The sequence below is a fragment of the Amia ocellicauda genome, chromosome 5 (assembly GCF_036373705.1).
Source record: "Amia ocellicauda isolate fAmiCal2 chromosome 5, fAmiCal2.hap1, whole genome shotgun sequence".
Taxonomy (NCBI): Eukaryota; Metazoa; Chordata; class Actinopteri; order Amiiformes; family Amiidae; genus Amia; species Amia ocellicauda.
Genome location: NC_089854.1, coordinates 16,747,807 through 16,768,491, shown reverse-complemented (window position 1 = coordinate 16,768,491; position 20,685 = coordinate 16,747,807). Strand labels below are relative to the sequence as shown.

At 42.3% G+C, this 20,685-nt stretch overlaps 1 protein-coding gene across 1 annotated transcript; it reads left to right on the top strand.

The window, feature by feature from the left end:
• The first annotated feature begins 653 nt into the window (after positions 1 to 653).
• On the top strand, positions 654 to 15,273 carry LOC136749585 (protein LBH). The gene is made up of 4 exons (XM_066704005.1): positions 654 to 1,099; positions 9,940 to 10,021; positions 10,698 to 10,953; positions 14,023 to 15,273. Exons 2-4 carry the CDS (start codon positions 9,944 to 9,946, stop codon positions 14,079 to 14,081), a joined length of 393 nt encoding a protein of 130 aa, XP_066560102.1. The 5' UTR covers positions 654 to 1,099; positions 9,940 to 9,943; the 3' UTR covers positions 14,082 to 15,273.
• Positions 15,274 to 20,685: the final 5,412 nt, after the last annotated feature.

Sequence of the window (20,685 nt, the reverse complement as noted above, 5' to 3'; positions counted from 1 at the left end):
CCAGGACTCAGACGGCTGTACACCGGCAATCCCTGCCAGCTATTTTGAAGGTCAGCTTGCCGTGACACCCCCCGAGGGGTGGCTAGGGGCCTGTGGCACAGAGGGGGGATTTTGACGTGATGTAAAACAAATGCAGAAAACGTGTGTCAGGGCTGGGCAGCGTGGCGGAGGATTATAGAGCCTTGGGTCCTTTTCGTGTTTGCATTGGAACGACAGCCCCACTTGCTATATATAAACTGCCCCAAGCCCTTGATCCATCTGCTAATTCCCAGAATTGTCCCAAATCCACTGTGATGGGAATGACAGCTCTGGGTAGAAGCGCTTGTAGGAAGGGAGAGAGGTGGGGGGGTGTTGCGTATTGGGAAAGCTTGTTGTTTGCGTGTGATCTTGCGTTTCAGTCTCTCTCTGTGTTTCTGTCTTGTTCTGTGCATCTATCTTGTCGATCACACATGTTCCGACCTTGCCTGTCTGCCCAGTGTTTTCGGTGCGGGCTGACTGGCTGGCAGGCTGGCTGACGTCACTACAGCCCGGCTCCTTTAATTCAAAGCGACGTTAATCCTGTTCCTCTGTAAAGCTCGTCAGCCTGGGCCAGATCAAAAACACAGAGAGATAGAGAGATAGAGAGATAGAGAGATAGGGAGAGAGAGAGAGAGAGAGAGAGAGAGAGAGAGAGAGAGAGAGAGAGAGAGAGAGAGAGAGAGAGAGAGAGAGTGCAGAGAGCAAAGAAACAAAGAAAGAAAGGGAAAAGAGGGAGCTTGGTTATCTTGAAGCTCAGGATTTTGTATCTTCATTTTTTTTTTTTTTTTTTTTTTTTGGACGCCACCAATCCCCCCTACCCCCTCAACCCTCATACCCTGTACTTTCCAATACCGGTGCAGCAGTTGGGATTGCAAACCCATTTCCCATTTCCACCTTCTCCTCAACCTAGCCACCCACCCCTCTTATCATCCCCCCAACCCCCTGCCGGCATCACCCTGGAGGCCCGGGGCCACCCCGTGGAATCTGGGCACAGCGAGTGCTGTGGCGGCTGTGCCCACCACCAGCCAGCCCCCCCACAGCCCTCGCTACTGCTCACTAATGCCTGCAACCCCAGCAACAGGTAAGACAATAGCAAGCACCTCCTTTATTGATATATTTGTTATATGTGTGTGCGTGTGTGTGTGCTTATCTTTATTCTGTCTGCTCCTAATAAAACTTATTTATTGATATAAAAACACCCGAGTTGCAAGGATGTCTTTCTATGGTGCCTAATCTGTGATTTCAAAATATCTCTGGGAGAATCCTTAGAAAATATGTAATTGTTCAATTGGGAAACACTCTAGGGTTGTCAAAGCTGTTTGGGATTTGACTCTGATCTGGGCAGGCTCACTGTTTTCTGTCAATAAGTTGCACAGAGGGCAAAAGAAGTGAGGGTTGCTGACTGCCTGCAAAGATCAGAATGCGATCTCTGTTTAATTTATACGCCTCATGTTGTGATAACTGTAAGTTAAATAACTACATTTCAAAAATGCATTTCAAAAAAGCTTTTGCTTATAGATCAGTAATTTATAGAGCTATGCCACATTCAAGCACTATTTCAGAGACATGATATTCTCTCCTTTTCTATTGTGCTGGGATTGTCAAGGATATTTTTGTCAAGACAAAACTTCTTAGAATCCTATGTCTAACTTCTAAGAATTCAATTCTTATTACTGTATTTTAATTAAAAATAAATATTTAATAAGCATCAGGGTTTATTTAATGATCTATTAAAAACAAAACTGCAGTAAGTCTAGGGAAAAAGCAGGCATTTGTTGTAGTGACGTTTTGAATCTCTGATGGCTTGCCTGGGTGAACTGGAATCTGCTTATTTTGAGATCCAGTGAAAGAAAATTAGTTTTTCCAAAGAATGCTGTAGATATTTGTAATCCCTTGTCAAGATGTATGTATTTTTCAAGCCTTAACAGTGAAGGCTGATGTTAAAATAACCTCTAAAGGCATGAAACGGGAGTTGAGTGTATTAGGGAATTCTTTACTTTTTTTTTGTTTGTTTTTTGGGAATGTTAAAGTGTTGCCTATGACTGCTTTCCATGTGTTCCAGTAGGATCCACTGTACTGTACTTTACTGACTGTGAATGTGTATGTGGAGATATTAACAGGAAGGAGGTTTTGTAGCGTTTTATTCTCCATTGTATCAGGTCCTGATCATTAAAGAACGGAACACTATAGATTTGATTTGATGTTCTATATGTTTTCCTTTCCCGATCAAACGAGTCAGTTATTATGTGAGGTGAGAGATGCACAGCATGAGAGTTGCAGAGACACCAAAACCATGTCTTCATCTTCATTCCAGACAAGCAGCCCCACGTGATTCCATTGGGCCGAATATTTACTTAAAGGGAAATCTTCTGTGTCTCTCTGCATTGGCGATTAAACACTACCTCCAAAAGTACTTCAGGACTGCTGTCCAGGCCCACACTTAATGAGCCCTGTCTGAGATGCATGAGTCAGTTGCAGCCAGTGAGGCTCTGACCCACAAATCTGTTAAGGAATTTCTGGGTTGTTTGCGGCAGCCCTCAATCCCTCAATGGCCATTAACCATTGGCATCAGTCTCCTTAGAACAGCCAAGAGCTGCACAACTCCATGACTCTTAACCCCCTGCTAGTGCTGGTCACGTCTGCTCGGACTCGACACTGCTGCGCTCCCAGCTCATGGAAACTTCTCTCCCTGAGGGAACCAGGGGAGCAGATGCAGCCGAGAATTGCCTAGCAGGTGGGCAAACACTGATCATTTGTAAGAAGTAGTTTGTATCCCAGCTGCAACAAGATCCAGTTAATGGGAGCGAACGGCAGTCACTTGTGTGAATGTAATTTCCGTGTGCGTCCTGACGCATTGAAACATGGGAGTCTAGAGTGTTGATGGAGTGGAGTAGAGTGGGGAGACTGCTACAGTGCAGAAACTGGTCAATATACAGCCAGTGCTCTAGTGCTGAGGTGGCCAACCCTGTTCCTGGAGAGCCACAGTCCAGTATGTTTTACATGTCTCTCTAAATCACAAGTCCCTGGATACCTTGAACACAGGGACATTTTGCCTCATTAACACAATTGGCTCAATTAAGAAGTTAACGATCTGAATAAAATGAAAATCTGTGTGCCCTGTTGCTCTACAGGACCAGGCTTGGCCACCCCTCCTCTTGTGTATTCTAGCTGGAATGTCAAAAAGCCAGCACCTACACTCACCTAAAGGATTATTAGGAACACCTGTTCAATTTCTCATTAATGCAATTATCTAACCAACCAATCGCATGGCAGTTGCTTCAATGCATTTAGGGGTGTGGTCCTGGTCAAGACAATCTCCTGAACTCCAAACTGAATGTCTGAATGGGAAAGAAAGGTGATTTAAGCAATTTTGAGCGTGGCATGGTTGTTGGTGCCAGACGGGCCGAGTCTGAGTATTTCACAATCTGCTCAGTTACTGGGATTTTCACGCACAACCATTTCTAGGGTTTACAAAGAATGGTGTGAAAAGGGAAAAACATCCAGTATGCGGCAGTCCTGTGGGCGAAAATGCCTTGTTGATGCTAGAGGTCAGAGGAGAATGGGCCGACTGATTCAAGCTGATAGAAGAGCAACTTTGACTGAAATAACCACTCGTTACAACCGAGGTATGCAGCAAAGCATTTGTGAAGCCACAACACGTACAACCTTGAGGCGGATGGGCTACAACAGCAGAAGACCCCACCGGGTACCACTCATCTCCACTACAAATAGGAAAAAGAGGCTACAATTTGCACAAGCTCACCAAAATTGGACAGTTGAAGACTGGAAAAATGTTGCCTGGTCTGATGAGTCTCGATTTCTGTTGAGACATTCAGATGGTAGAGTCAGAAATTGGCGTAAACAGAATGAGGACATGGATCCATCATGCCTTGTTACCACTGTGCAGGCTGGTGGTGGTGGTGTAATGGTGTGGGGGATGTTTTCTTGGCACACTTTAGGCCCCTTAGTGCCAATTGGGCATCGTTTAAATGCCACGGCCTACCTGAGCATTGTTTCTGACCATGTCCATCCCTTTATGACCACCATGTACCCATCCTCTGATGGCTACTTCCAGCAGGATAATGCACCATGTCACAAAGGTCGAATCATTTCAAATTGGTTTCTTGAACATGACAATGAGTTCACTGTACTAAACTGGCCCCCACAGTCACCAGATCTCAACCCAATAGAGCATCTTTGGGATGTGGTGGAACGGGAGCTTCGTGCCCTGGATGTGCATCCCACAAATCTCCATCAACTGCAAGATGCTATCCTATCAATATGGGCCAACATTTCTAAAGAATGCTTTCAGCACCTTGTTGAATCAATGCCACGTAGAATTAAGGCAGTTCTGAAGGCGAAAGGGGGTCAAACACAGTATTAGTATGGTGTTCCTAATAATCCTTTAGGTGAGTGTATATTGCTCAGCTCTGGACTAGATGGGAGTTTTGATATTGAAGTCCTTTTTACTTTATACAGACAGGAAATAGGTATCTACATTCACTTCAGTCAGTGCAGAGGTGTTGCCCTTATTTCCTGGTACAAGGGCACACATGGTTTCTGATTTCGAGGAAGTCGTTTCATGGCGGACACCTAACTGTTAAGTCTCTGGCTTCCAGGCAGGGCTGACTGGTGTCATAAGAGGCTGTAATTATCCCAGTTGTTCCATTTATCTTCGTGCCAACGGTGCCAATGCAGTTCTCAGCCGTTGAGTAAATCAGAGTCCTGAAGTAAATCTCTATAGTTCATGCATTGTTAACCCTTTGTGAAACATAGTAGTTTTAATGCTTGTCTTAATCTTGGTTCCCACATCAGATGTGTTTTTGACTTTCCATTCAACCTTGAAGAGTGCTTGCAGCCATAAGTGGTTAACATAGAAAGTATGTAGAGCTAAACAACAGCCTTACAGGGCCGGACTGGAACCCAAATCTGCAAAATGACACATCGGGAAGAAGATTTGGGACTAGAAACAGGTTTTTCCCGCAGTGGCACCTTATAATCCCTGTGCACAAATCCTAGGTGTGAAGTCAATTCCATCATCTTGTGGCTGACCTCGTTAGCTTGTTAAGGATTTACTGAGGGGATTAGAGGAGATGCAGCCCCCTCCCTCCATTCCCCCTCCCACTTCACTACATACACACTGCTGTTACCCATCACACATGGCCATTTAAGAACTCTGTCGGAACTGAAGGAATCCAGTCCATCACCCTGCACTTACCTGTTAGTTGCTTTCCTGTGCAATCGCCTGCCCTGCTGGGTTGGTTTATGCGTGAATGCCGCTGCCTGGGCCTAGGCTGAAGCCCACTTCTGGAGTACTGATGCTGTGCGACACTGATCTGCTTTCCCCGGCTTATTTATGATGCTTAAACCGTCTTGGAACCATATGAGCTGTTGCCAGAGGTGGGCAAAATACTATTACAATAACCTTATGTCATCTAATAATACAATAAATTGGGATGATTATTCTCCAATAAAAAAAAATCTGCATGAAATGTTCTTAGGAATCAGATTTCTCCAGGGTATGCATCTGGAACGGGTGCAAAGGTATGTGGAGGAGAGCCCTTGCATCTTTTTCCTTCAGTGGGGAAAGTAGACCGAAACCTGAGAAGATACAATTTCAAATGACTATCCGCTTTTTCCCAGAATTCCTTTCTTACAAGCAATGTCACAAAGGCCCATAGCACAGTAAACCAGTCATGTAATTAAGTTCATAGTCTTTCCCAAAACTCAAAGACTGGGGAGGGCGCTAAAAAGTAATGTTTGTACAGTAACTGCACAGTTATTTTCAATTTTAATACCTTTTGCACTTATCTTGATGTTAATTTAGTTTTTGCTGCCATCTTATTCATGGGGGAAAAAAGCCAACCTAGTTCCCCTTAATATAGATCTGGGTGTTCTGCATATATCCACTTTGAGATTATATTGTCAGAGGGCTGTAGGCTGCTTGAAACGTGAGTGTGCGAGAATAGAGCAGTATCTGGTAACCTGCCTGTTTATAGACGGCTCAGGTTCTTACGTCAGCAGCATCGCTAAGCTGGATTGCACACTGCATCCTTCAGGACACAGAACGGAGCAGTCCATCGAGTGCTGCGGAACTGACGCTGTGGTGTCAGGAGACGAAGGAGAACGGTAACGGATGCTCTTGGGAAACAAAGCGTTGCAGTCTGCTGTTTGAGTAATAACACTTCCACTGACTCAGCTATCTAAATACACGCTAATGACATCAATTTCAGTTGCTTCACCAGGGCTTTGCACGTCTCAACAGAACTATTGCATGATTGTTGTCAACCAAAACAAAGTGAAGCACGAAAGCAAATACATTGCAAATACAATTCTGCGCAAGTAATTCTGATTTCCCTTTTTTTCTCTCCTTCTGGGCATTAGAGATTTTCTCTCTCTGAGTGTAGCCCATTCACATACACTCCCATTCCTATGCACAGATATTACTTGTGAGCTGTTTCTACTGAGTCTGAATATTAGCGACAGTGGTGAAGTGAATCTAGTTGTGGAACAAGCAAATCCTTTGAAAGGAGGGCCCATGGAGCTTCCTTCTGCTATGCCCTTAGTGTCCCTGGACTACTAAAACCTAAGATAAACTGAATTTTCCAAGTGGGAAGATAATTTCAAAGAGATTATAGTTTCAAGTACATAAGTGAGAAACCCACAACCACATCTGTCATATAGTAATGTACGCAATGAGATTTTACTTCCCCTGTCAACATTAAAAAGAAAAGTTCAATGAAAACTAAAAGTTGCTGGGTTTTATAGTCTGTCATATAGTAGTTAATCAGAAAGAAGGCAAAGTCAGTGCGGTCTTTATTCAGATCCATATACTCTTTTCCCATGTAACTTTATTTTCATTTCATAGCATTAAAAGAGGAAGTAGATGTATTCCGCAAGATTATTATTATTATTATTATTATTATTATTATTATTATTATTATTATTATTATTATTATTATTATTATTATTAATCTGGGCAGACGCCCTTATCCAGGGTGACTTACAAAATATAGCATTACCACCAGTGTGGAAAACAAATCTGCATTGCTGTGTGGTGACTTTGTGATTGAAATGCTGTGTATACAGGCTATAGCAGCAAAAGTATTTCACCAGGTGCTCTGGGTATCTGGTGCCCTGTTTGAATCCCCTGGCCCATTTCTCTGTAATAGTCATATAACTACTTTACTGTCATGGGCAATGTGCTTCTACTTGCCACTTATATGAGGCTTACAGAAAGGATTCTGACATTTCTAGTAATGCAGCTGTCAGTATTCACCCTGACTATATACCTGAAACTGACTAGGGTTCGTATAGTGCAAGAGGCTGGATTCCTTGCATTGATTTACAGCTACTTGCTCCTTTTTAGCTAGTGTCTCTGTGAATTTGCCTTTCCTGATCCTAGAAGGCCAAACATTCATAAAGGCTCCCATTTCCTTATATGTGTAAGGACCCCTGTATATTTAGATATGTAATGTCCGTTTGAGCTCAGTGCAGGATGATTTAGAAATGCAGAAATAGCTGGCTCCTGTAGTGTCATTTTGAGCGAACAGGTCTCCCTAATCCAATCAGATTATTGCCGTTTCACGATGGCCCACAGACCTGATCAACACATCCTCCTTTAGTTTGTCTCTTGTAAAGCAGGCTAGTACATTAGTTTAGATAAGTTATGTTTAGTTTTTCTCCTTGTGAGTGAAATTAAATGTAAATACACTTTACTCTATAGTTGGGAGGTTTTTGATTGGAAATGTTAAAAAAAAAAAACTTCTACTCTTTTCTTATGTGATATAAGAAACCCTCTCATTGTGTCTCTCTCTCTTTCTATTGAGAGAAAGTGTATGGTGCCAATTTCTCTATTTACTAAAACCAGCTTTGTCCCAGACTGGAGCCAGGACGGAAACGGCACTTCATGCAACCTACAGTGAGCTTGGCGGTGGTCTGTGAGCCTGAGTCCTCTGTTTTGTCTCTGCCTGTGTTACAGCTGATCTCTTTATTACCTAATTGAACTCTTTATTTGCTTAATGGGCCCGGCTAAACCCTTCCTGGCAGGTCTTAAGCTGCTGACGATATTGGGAGATGTAGGAAAAATTCACTAGATTTTATTGGCTCCTCCAGGAATGTGCAAATACTGGCTACATGTATTATTATCAATCAATTTTTAATTAGTATAGTGCCCTTTACAAAAGTTGACTGAGTGCTTCACCCATTAAACAACCCATAGTAGTAGTACAAAGAGAAAGTAAACCTTCAGACAAGGAGGAGAGAAAAACATAAACTTCTCTACGGTGACAGACTGTCATAAGAAAAAAAAAAAAACTCTAGGAGTGCCTGACTTAAGGCCTAGACCTAATAGATGCCTCTCCTACAGGCAATTATGATATTTACATTTAAATATTTGTTATTCATTCATTAATTTGTACATTGGTACATGAAGAAACGGCAGCAATAGCTCAGCCGGGAGTTTCAACAGGAGCATTTTGTGTTCGTGACACAGGATTCCACCAGGGTCTTCAACTCTGTTGATCCCATCTTTTTACAAACTGTATTTTTATTTTATTTTATTATGATCATTTTTTTTTAAATACATCTTTTCAATAACAATTCCTGGCCTAATCCCTCCTCGCCCTTGGAATACCATTATGCTAATGCCAATTGCGCAGACTGCGTTGTGGTCGGCGGTATCAGATGGAATTCCACTCAGATGGTGGAAGAGAGTCACACCACACACAGCGAAGATGAACGTAATTGCATTTGGCAATTTGAAAGAAAATGTGTTCACTCCCACTTTACAAGAGCTCACAACACCGCCACCACCATCTTTTGATTCCATCCCCAACTAACAGATTTCCTCAAAATGAGCAACCTGAGTCTGTGAGAGGGTTAACCGAAGAAGAGAAGATGATGTAGGGGGTGGAGAGTTGGGGAGAATGAAATTACTTGCGATCTAATCCTTTATGATATAATGAAGCTTCCCTCTGATTGCTGCGGGGAATCCAATCTCCTGTAGTGTGCACCATGTGACGGGGGGGGGGGGGGGGGTTGCTGGCAGCTTTGGCAAGGAATGGGTGGATTAGGACAGGCTGGCAAATGGGCTGGTGTTGTACAGTGGTGCTGCCCTCTGACCCCAGAGATGAGCCAGCTGCTCACTCTCACCCCCCTTCCAGCAGCACCAGAGCACTGCCTGTCTACGACTCTGGGAACAGGTGCTCGCATCCCTTGATACTTAAGCTCGTATGACAACAGTGCCTTCTGCCATGACTTTTCCCTGTCAGGACAAATGTGTATGTTCGTCCTGATTGGCCAAGTCCCAAGATCATTCTCATTGGTCAAAAATATATTGTGTTATGATTGGTCACATACCAAACATTTTGGGTGTATTCTTATTGGTCAACATAAATGTTTTTTGATTGGTTCTCGTATTTGACCTTTACAGCTTTCAGTTTCAAGAATTGGAGCAATTTGCATTTCACCGCCCCCTAAAAAATTATGCCTTCGACTTTAATGTCACTTTCGTCTGAGAAGCCCAGCAAAGCACGACCCCTAACCAAAGGGAGAAATAGATTAATTAATGAAAAGGATTCCTGTGGAAGTGTTGCAGAGATTAGGGATTTGGTTGTCTAGCCTCGCAGGATTTATTTGTGAGAAGAAAGCTGGCAGGGTTTCGCTTGCGTGTGAGTGTATTTAATGTGCATTTCAATGCGTCTTGAACGTTTGTGAATGTGTGCATGTGTTGGTGGGGGAGAGAATGTTGTTGAGATTGTGAGTGAAAGTGTTTAATGTTTAAGTTGTGTGAGAATGTGAGTGAGATTTGAATGTGTGAGAGTGCGAAAGAGTGTCAGTTTGTGTGTGAGTGTGAGAAAGTGTCAATTTGTGTTTGTGTGTGCTGAGCTGACAGGCTGTGCACCCTGTCTCTCTCTGCAGGGTGATGGAAGTGATCACCCCACAGGACTCTGTGATGGAGGAGGCAGAGTCCCAGAGGAAAGTGGACAGACTGCCCTTCCAGGTACAGCTGCCCCTAGCGGTCCACCCCGCTGCTGCCTACCATAGCCCTTCACCTCCCCTTCCTCCCATCACCCCTAATGTTCCATTTCACTTTCATATTTTGAAATATTTTGACTCCCCTTAGTCTTCAGCTGCCCTGAGACGAAACCACATCTTTTATGTATTTTTTTTAATCTTAATACTCTCTGTTGTAAAATCTATTTTCCTTATATCTACTGACAAATAGCTCAATTGAATGAATAGACTTGAAGAGAATGCAGTCCTGTTCTCCTGTGTGTTTGACTGTGAGCATCACTTCTGCATAGTCTCTCACCTTCCTCACCTTCTCCTCGAGACCCATCTGCTTAGATGCTGCCTGTAGATCAGTCTGATCTTCTCTTGTACCTGTGTTTTATTCGCCATCATGCCCAACTGAAATTTCATAGTGACGTTTGTCGTTCCCCTTTTGGTATTGTATAGGTGAGGAAGATTAGACATTAGTGTTCAGAAAATGGGCTCAGTTACCTCGGATACAATTAATAACCTAATTATTCTAGTCTTGTAATCTATATTATAATCTTCTATCTACATTTTAGTAACTGACGTCTAGATGATTTGTTAGCGATCTTATATTTTTGTTTATGAATGTGTTTTGGGACATGTAGTCCACTCCTCTCTGTCGGACTCTCTCGTGACAGATATTCCCAGACCCTGTGGAGGTGGTGCTGTCCCCGGGGAGCCTGGGCTGTGAGGCAGCCTGCATGCGCCAGAAGGAGCGGCTGCCCTCCATTGTGGTGGAGCCCACGGAGGTGAGCGAGGTGGAGAGCGGGGAGCTGCGCTGGCCCCCCGATGACCTGGGCTCCTTCGAGGAGGACGAGGACCTGTTCCTGGAGCAGTGCATCCCCCCCGCCAGCATTGCTGACTGGGGCGACGAGGACGACAAGGACGACAGGGGTGGGTGCTGACCGCCAGCAGCCGCTACTAACCCCCCATACGTGCACACGCACACACGCACTCACACACACCTGGTGTGCTGGGTGGCCATCACTTAAGTAAACAATTTCCTTGTATGTTGCTTTCTTTTTAAAATGGGGATTGTTTATTTTTTCACCTTTATTTTCATGCCCTGATATTCTTTTTGTGTTGTGAATTATGCTTATGATCATTAATAATTGACTAGCCTGATGCTTTCAAGCAAAGCGACATACACGTGGAACTTGTTTCTATATTTATACACTTTTTTTTTAAATTGCAACAATCTGGGTTAAGTATCTCAGCAGCAGCATTTAGTCAGCAGATTAAGATAACCCCCCCCCACCCGCAATAAAAACTGTCTGTCCATGGAGGGATTTACATAATATGTGGCATTGAATGGAGTTATCTGTCTGTCTCCCTCAAGTGAACTGACCGAGACAGTCATAGTGCTGGCGCAATGCCTCTGCAGGTCACAAGCAACACTGTTATTCAGTGCCTTGTGATATTATTAATTAATGATATACCTCAGGGCTGGGTCAACTGTGATTCAGCTGGACAAATCCAGTTGATTGGGCTGTGTGTTTGTAAACCTTTTGATTTTCACATCCATTGATGTCTTTCCCATTCAGAAACATTGTAAGGAGACCAGGGACAGTTGTAACACCTTGAATTTCTCTAATCAAAGTCAAGGCAGACTGTCATTCACTCTGGACACGCACAATTTGGTTTCCTACCTGCTTGTGAGAAATAGGCTGAATGTAACAAAATCTAAAGATTTTATCCCCTAAAAAACGTTTTTTAGCTATGTTTGTATATTTTTTAACCAATTTTCTTTTTGTAATATAGTTCAGTGCTCCATAGTTCACATTCTCACACACATATTATATTGATCATTCATATGTCGACTCTCAATTCACATAATTGGTGATTTTGTCTCATGTCTAAAATTGAAGTTTAGTCATGGCTCCTAGGGATGCGGTAAGTTGTAACATTTGACCACATACAAAAAATGCAATTTTTATATTTGTCTTTGCAGATTTGTGTTATGATCTGATTCCCCATTAGATTAGCAGAGGATCATACATTTTGTTCTGTACAGAGTTGTGGACTTAAATCCAAAAAGCAAGTGGTATCATTTTCATTTATTCAAATTTAACAGTTGGAAGTGTGTTTGAAAATATTTTAAAAGTAATAAACAAACAATCATGTATATGTGTCTGTATATAGTCTCCAGGTGTATTTATACTCTGATACAGTGCAATGAAAAACACTTGATAATTGATTGATTGATAATGCAAAGCAAATGTATGAAAAAAGATGTGGAAGAAAGTGTATGTCCAGCGCAGGTCCTGCACTATCTGTACCCTTGTAGCACTGGAGCAGCAAAATGTACATATGAATTGTGAGTCACAGATTTAGTTTTCAAAACATTTACAGCTTGAAAATTGGACAACATTGTACTTTAGAAACTTACTTTAAGTACTTTAAGTAAAAAGTGCTGCATGAGACTATATCTAGGAGTCACCCTCGATCCTGCGCTCTCCTACACACATCACATCACCATGCTGACACGCACCTCTAGATTCTTCCTGAGCAACATACGCCGGATCCGTCCCTTCCTCACCAACTACTCGACTCAGCTGCTCGTCCAGTCACTGGTCCTCTCCCGCCTGGACTACTGCAACTCCCTCCTGACCGGCCTGCCTGCATCTACTACCCGCCGCTCCAGCTCATCCAGAACTCTGTGGCTCGTCTGGTGTCTCTGCCTCGATTCGCACACGCTACTCCACTGCTCCGCTCCCTCCACTGGCTCCTGATACCGGCACGCATTCAGTTCAACACACTGACCCTCACCTACCGCTGTCTCGACCACACTGCACCAAGCTACCTTCAGACACTCGTCTCTCCATACATCCCCTCCAGACCACTGCGCTCCTCCAGTGCCAGAAGGCTAACTCTGCCTCCTCTCCACTCCCCTTCCTCCAGAGCCACTCTTTCTCATCCCTGGCCCCTAAATGGTGGAACGACCTTCCCACTGATGTCAAAACAGCAGAGTCCTTGACCTCATTCCTGTGCTTACTTAATACACATCTTTTCAGACAGTACTTATAATATTAGTCCTTTTAACCCTCTATCAGATAGCACTTCACAGTTTTTTATGCTTCTTGCATTTTTGATTGTTTTCCTCCTTGCTCCCTTTCCCGTAGCCCTTGACTGTGACCCTACATCTTGACAGCACTTAGCTTTTACCAGTTTTTTTCTGTTATTTTATGAATTTTCACAACTTGTTACATTTGACCCTAGCTACTGTTAGAACTGACCCTGGTTATGGGGTCAATTGTAATGTCTGACTCCTTGGATTTGAAGCAATCTTGCCATCTGCATGTTGGCTCTAAAAACATAAAAACTGTTTTAAATCATTGCAGACAGATGTAAATTGCTTGTATTAAAAAAATACTCAACCAGTAATGGAGCAAAAGGTAAAAAATAATTACAAATTTTATAAGAACAAAAGTTTACAATCTAGAGGAGGCCATTTGACCCATTGTGCACATTTGGTTTCCATTAAGTCAGCGATTTGTGACCATTTTTTTCCAGCAATTGTGCTAAGCTAACGACATGAAACTGAATGCATACTCCTTAAAATGGTATCCATGCATTCGTATGACTGGGTGAGTAGGAAATTACTCAATGTTGAGGTCAAAATACAGATGTATCCCTTTAAGGCCTGAAAGAAGTGGTGTTCACAACTATACACACAGAATTGGCATATACAGGCTATCAGTCCAAGTCCCCTGTTAAGAGGGGAGAATCACTGAATAAAGTTAATACAAAAACAGTGTTATTGCTTTCAGTATCAACTCTCTATGAATTACAGCGGTTAAAGTCAGGATAAACAGTGCATAACTGCCACTAAGTTTGCATTGAACACATTACAGCTGTAGGACATTCTCCAGTACACATTGATTCTAATGCAATTCATGAGCTTTCTTTGAGTCTTTTGTATTTTCATTCAGATCTCTGTTCTTCCCCTCCTGTCTCCTGCAGATTTCCACTCAGCAGTGGAATTCAAAGATGACCCCCCCTCGTCACAGCAAATCGACTGATCCTACCCCCCGTCCCAATGTCCAACCCCATCACAGAACTCGGCTCCCCTTGCCTCTGGACCACAGCAGCAACCCCCACGCTGGACAAGCTCTCGTCCTGGTCCAAACTGAAGACACAAGTGGACGCCCGATTACGTCAGATCGAGGCTTGGGCTTCCATGGATTGTCAAATGTAGCTCTTCCTGTTTTTCCACTAGGCAGGGTTGTTCCCTTTTTAACGCCCAAGTCATCTGTCCTCTTTCCTTACTCTGTCAGTTCAGTTTTGACTCAGACTCTGTGACTCTGGGAATCGAGGACTCCTGTGCGACCGCTGCAGAAACCCTTTTTAAAATTGTTTCTGCCATATCATGCTGATAACTGGGAGGGAGGGAGGCAAAGCGTCGTTCCAGACCCCCGTCACACTGCCAGCCCCACCCAGCAGCATCCCCCAAGGAAGTCTTCTTTGACTGCACTTGAGACTCTGACAACTCCCATAGTGCTTCGACTCAACAAGACCTTTTGCTGACTTTCTGCAGAGTACACTATTCAATCTTCTGGCTTAGTTTCTTTTAAGCCCCTGCTGGAGGTCTACCCTCCCCAGCCTCAATTGACTGATCCCCTTGACTGTTTCCACAAGTCCCACAACACATTCTTCATGTTTGTTCCGGGATCCAGTCGGAACGGTTCTTTGCCAGGGGGAGCTCCAAATCATCTCCAGTTGGCTTGGGAATGGGCTCCCTGGAGCAATTAAACAAACACCATTGGGTTCCTCCCTTCCTCTATATATTGGAAACCTCAATGTTGGTTTACGTTTTACAAATGTGTGTGTTGCCAGATGAAGATGGTAACTGTGACTCCGCCCACTGGAATCTGAGCGGTGATAGGATGTCAGACTGTAGTCCAACCAACTAGTGCAGAGCGAGCACACTGGGGCGAGGATTCTTACAAACTGGGGGAGGTCTTTTTACAAATGTAGTGTGATTACACCACAAACACTTGTTTCATCTATGTATTTTGACTGTGCAATTTACCCGTTTAGAAAAAACAAAAGCGCTTTGATGTTATTTATACCAATCATTTTAATGTTTTATGTTAATATTTCCATTAAAATACTACATTTGTGCTAGTTTTATTCACTCGTTTGCCATTCATTATACCACATCGTTTAAAGAGCTATCGGCACTTCTAGTGTTAACCGGATAATAGCCAGTCTTTATAATGAAGGGGAACAAAACAAAAAAATCTGCTCGATTCAATGGAGAAAATATTGGTTGTTGATCAATTCATTAGCTGATTAATAGACCCTGATTATAGGCCCTAATATATGTATGCGCATCTGATTCCACTGACATCTTAACATTAATCTGTGGACTATAGAGCTAAGCTAGAGCTCTTCGATGTCCACCTGGGAGCCATTTGTTTTATAACACCTAAAGAAATGGAGCAGAGGCTTAAGTTATGGAGGCTTATAACTATTGTATCCCACAGGGGGCGGTTCTGGAAAGGTAAGCCATTCACACGCTGAAATGTCATTTCCAGTCTCTGAGCTCCGAGGCACTGTTTGCCAGTCAGATCTACCAGATCAGATCAGACGATCTCTGGTAGATCGAAACGTTGTTTGTACTAAAAATCTGTGAAACATGGGCTAAATAAATTCTTTTAAAATTTTGGAGCTGTAGTAAGTGTGCAGGTATTTCTTTCTTTTTATTCCATAGTTATTATTTAAAAAATATATTCAACAATATTGTTCCAGTGATGTGCCAATATAATGGTATAAGCTACTGAAAGTGGATCAGTTTAAAAGTACGCTTTCATTTTCAAGTGCAGATGGAAGTATGCAGACACACAGAAGTGACTGTTTACATGTGGTTCAGTTTTCCCCTGCACTGTGTGTATGCCGTGTTCAACTTATAAGGCTTTCAGGGTGTGGCGCGTTCAGTTGCTGACAGGGGTCTGTGGTCACTGTGCAGCCTGTCTTTGGCAATCTATGCTAGGTCACGGATTCATTATATTGAGCTGATGAATTGCTAAATGGATCAGAAGCTTACAGTTGCTCCAGGTCACAAGAGATTGTGATGGGGCGGGCTGCCCCACAGGAGTGTAGCGTAAGGTACACTTATAAAATTCAATTAAAGAAGTGAATTTATAGTATCACCTTATCACGAATCCTGGAATCTTGTAGAATTCAATTTCTGTAATAATTGGACGCAGACACCAATTCCAAAGATATAAATTGTCAAATTTATTCAAAACAAAGACTAAATGTAGCACTACACTAATTATACAAAAGGGAAAAACTAATTAAAATTCAACTCTAGATCAACAAATCAAAGACAAATCACTTCCGTGACCAAATCAAAGACCATGGGATCGCATATGATAACACAAATCGTTAAACAAAAAAAGGTTATAAACACATTGACTAAAATACCGGTTAGTAAGACGAAGGGGAGTCTCTCGTTAGTATTATTAGTCAGACATTAAATAACTACGCAGGTTAGTATTTATGTCAGGTAACTTCTCGTTATATATATATCAGTCTCATTTACGTTTAGGTGGAGAGAAAGATCCTATCATTACTTGTTACCACAATTTCCCTTAACTGATTATTATTCAATGATTAAGGATAGGCAGGGCCACCAATAATCTAATGTCTATTAACTTGTGTCAATTTCAGACTAAACAGTTAAACAGGAATGAGAAGATATTTCTCGACGTTGACAGATTTTATTTCTAAAATTATCAACAAAACAGTTTAATGCAACACACATTTATATTTAAGAAAACTATATGATATTACACATTCTAGAGTTATGAATCACAGATTAACATTTCTAATTGATTTCTCAAATGTCATGAATCATGAACTCCAAACTGTTAAACTTATGTGAACTTCGTCGCAGAGAGGCCTCTCTGTCTTCGGGCTCAGATAACAGCACACGGCACGAGGTCCGTGTGGTTTGGAACAAAGGCAGTCCGGTTCGGCTTTGTCCAAGAACTTCCTCTCAGTCGATGCACCTGGAAGTTGGGGTTTCACAAAAGTAGAGTCGTTTCCAAACAGATTTTCCACTGGTTTGAAGGCTCCAAGGTTGTGCACAAAATCTTCTTGGCAAGCAGGGTCTCTCACCGTACTTATTTGAAGACAAAGTCTTTGAGGAAAGCAGGGCCCTGTTCGTTCCAAGGGTCAAGTTTCTTAAGACTCAAATAGCTATTTAAATGACTGACACTTTCGTATACAGTCGACTTGTCAATTGTCCAGCTGTAAAACTCCACTGATCAGGTGGGCACAGGTGGGCAGCGCAGTCTGTAAAGTTCTTTATTTAATAAAGTCCTTTTAAAGAATTCTTCGTACGGCTCAATCTCCTTCTCCCAGTTTAACTCTTCTGTTGCCGGCAAAGACTTGGTTGGTTTCTGGTTCCGGTTCTGGCAACAGAGCTACAGGTTGAGCTGTGGCAGCGAGTTATTGGTTCAGGTGAGAGAGAGAGAGAAAGACTGTCCGCTGTTCCTTATAGTCTGTCAGATCAATAGGTGATTGGTTCTTGAGTTTTTGAGATTGGATTTCGGTTTCAGCCCCCAGTGTCCTATTGGAGGGGGGCTTGATTTATGACTGATGTCAATCCATGCCATCTTTTGGAAATGCCGGTTGGCCTGGGTTCGCAGCTCTATGTCGGGATTTCGGCTCTCGTCCACTTCAAAGAGTTTTTATCACCTACAGGCCCCTTTCTCCAGACATCTCATAGCAGAATTCCAAACTATTTGGCCTCTTCTTGGTGCCATCCTCCCCAAAACTGTCACTTTGATGTAAACCAGTTCCAAGCTGATGAGCTAAGGGAATCTGATAACTTTGGGGGGGAGAGGTTTTCTTTAGATCAGTGCTTCAGCTCAGAGCCCAAATGCTCTTATCCAAATACACCCAACATAACGCTACAGGAGGCACTTCAGATTACACACATGGACAAATGGAAATTATCTTGTGACTTTTAAATGGGAGATCCAATTATTGAGCTACTGGTGTATATGACCCTATAGGAGTCACTATATGTATGCGATCACCAACAGATCAGATTCAGAACAGCCCGAATGAATTTCCTGATTAACGAGGGTGTGATCTGTAAATGCAGTGAGGCTGATGGCTGCTGACGTATGAACTGAGTGTGTTCAGGCTGCATATCAGTGGGTTTCTCTGCTGCACTACAGAACTGTACTGGCATTTCATACTGCACGTGTTAGACACTAGAGGTGTACGTTGATGTTGATTAAAATAAAGAGGGTTAATGGCCATACCACAGCCATGACTGAGTCTGTCTTTCTGGGTTAGAACCTTAAAGCATAAGAGGGATTGACAGGCCTTTTGGCAAGTTATAACATGACACTGTGCACTTGCATTATTTGAAAAATATTTATTTTGATGCAGATTTTAATATTACTATTGAACATACTGTAGATAGGAATTTTGTATGAAGTTTCCAAAAATGCTAACCATTTTCTGATCTGAGCTATGGATCATGGGATATTGCCAAGAAATATATCGACATTTGATGGCTTATAATGCCTTTTGGGTAGCAGATACAATGAAGGTCACTATAGAACACATATGGGAAACCATATTTGCTCTATCCATGCAGGACCTTGAACGTGACCTCTCCTTCAAGGTCACATTTTTTAACTTTGGCCTTTCTTTAGGGTTCAACGAATTATGCTTTTTTGACTTATAAGTGGTTTCATTGAAGACTGTCACATTTAGTACTGAACATGGTAAAGCATGTGTATATTATTTAAAAATGTCCTTGATTCCCTGCATTGATCTCTCTACTACAGTCAAATGCAAAATTTCTTCACTTTTAGCTCTATAATGCTTCACAGAAGTGATCAACCTGTGGTCAATATAGAACATAGGACTTATATGGGCTGTCAGAATATGATACTGACCTTTGACCTTTTCTTTAAGGTCAAACTCACTATGACTAGACTAGATGCAATGCTTCAAGCTGCAGTCTGACTTCAGATTTGTAAAGAACATCATACATTTTACTGATAAAATAGTCTAAGCACCTTGATCTTAACATTTGACCTTTCCTTAAATCAGTGCTTAAAATTATTGATACTTCCGTACAAAGTGTAGATAGGCTAACAGTTGCGATGGAACCCAGATAAGGTCTGTTAGAAATTGACCTATGACATTTTACCTTTCTTTAAGGACAAAGTGAGAACTGGCTCATAATTTATTTCAGAGTGCAGCTAGGCTTAAACTTTATATGGAACACCTATAGGAACTCATGTATGATCTATCTGGAAATGCCATGATCTTTGACCTATCTCTAAGGTCAAATGAATTAACTCCAGCATCCCCAGTAGAGTGATATGTCTGCCCATTGGTTCCCGACCCCTGTCCTGAAGGACCACCTACCCTGCTGGTTTTTGTTCCAACTGAGCTGTCAATGTCTTAATTGAACCCTTAATTTAAGTAATATTTTCCTAAATCAGAGGCTTTTTGTTATTTTAAACAGTAGGGGTTTGACGTTAAATATAGATCTGTATATAAAGAACTTATTAAAGAACCAACTGTTTTATTACACAATTTAAAAAGTCAAAACTAAGCATTTGTTTTACTTCAATTAAAGGGATACTTCAGTATTTTGATTTCTTACTCACCCAGAGTCATATGAATCCATTCAAAACTTTTTAATTCTGTGCGTCCAGTTTTGAAGGAATTTTAATGTATTGTTTCTTTAGCTTAGCACAACTGCTGGAAGCAAATGGTCATAAATCGCTGAAAGGCCTGATGTCTTGTCAGAAATTTAAATACAATAAATGACATCAGCTCTGCATAAATATTCAAATATACACTCACCTAAAGGATTATTAGGAACACCTGTTCAATTTCTCATTAATGCAATTATCTAACCAACCAATCACATGGCAGTTGCTTCAATGCAGTTAGGGGTATGGTCCTGGTCAAGACAATCTCCTGAACTCCAAACTGAATGTCTGAATGGGAAAGAAAGGTGATTTAAGCAATTTTGAGCGTGGCATGGTTGTTGGTGCCAGACGGGCCGGTCTGAGTATTTCACAATCTGCTCAGTTACTGGGATTTTCACGCACAAGCATTTCTAGGGTTTACAAAGAATGGTGTGAAAAGGGAAAAACGTCCAGTATGCGGCAGTCCTGTGGGCGAAAATGCCTTGTTGATGCTAGAGGTCAGAGGAGAATGGGCCGACTGATTCAAGCTGATAGAAGAGCAACTTTGACTGAAATAACCACTCGTTACAACCGAGGTATGCAGCAAAGCATTTTGAAGCCACAACACGTACAACCTTGAGGCGGATGGGCTACAACAGCAGAAGACCCCACCGGGTACCACTCATCTCCACTACAAATAGGAAAAAGAGGCTACAATTTGCACAAGCTCACCAAAATTGGACAGTTGAAGACTGGAAAAATGTTGCCTGGTCTGATGAGTCTCGATTTCTGTTGAGACATTCAGATGGTAGAGTCAGAAATTGAGAACATGAAATGAGAACATGGATCCATCATGCCTTGTTACCACTGTGCAGGCTGGTGGTGGTGGTGTAATGGTGTGGGGGATGTTTTCTTGGCACACTTTAGGCCCCTTAGTGTCAACTGG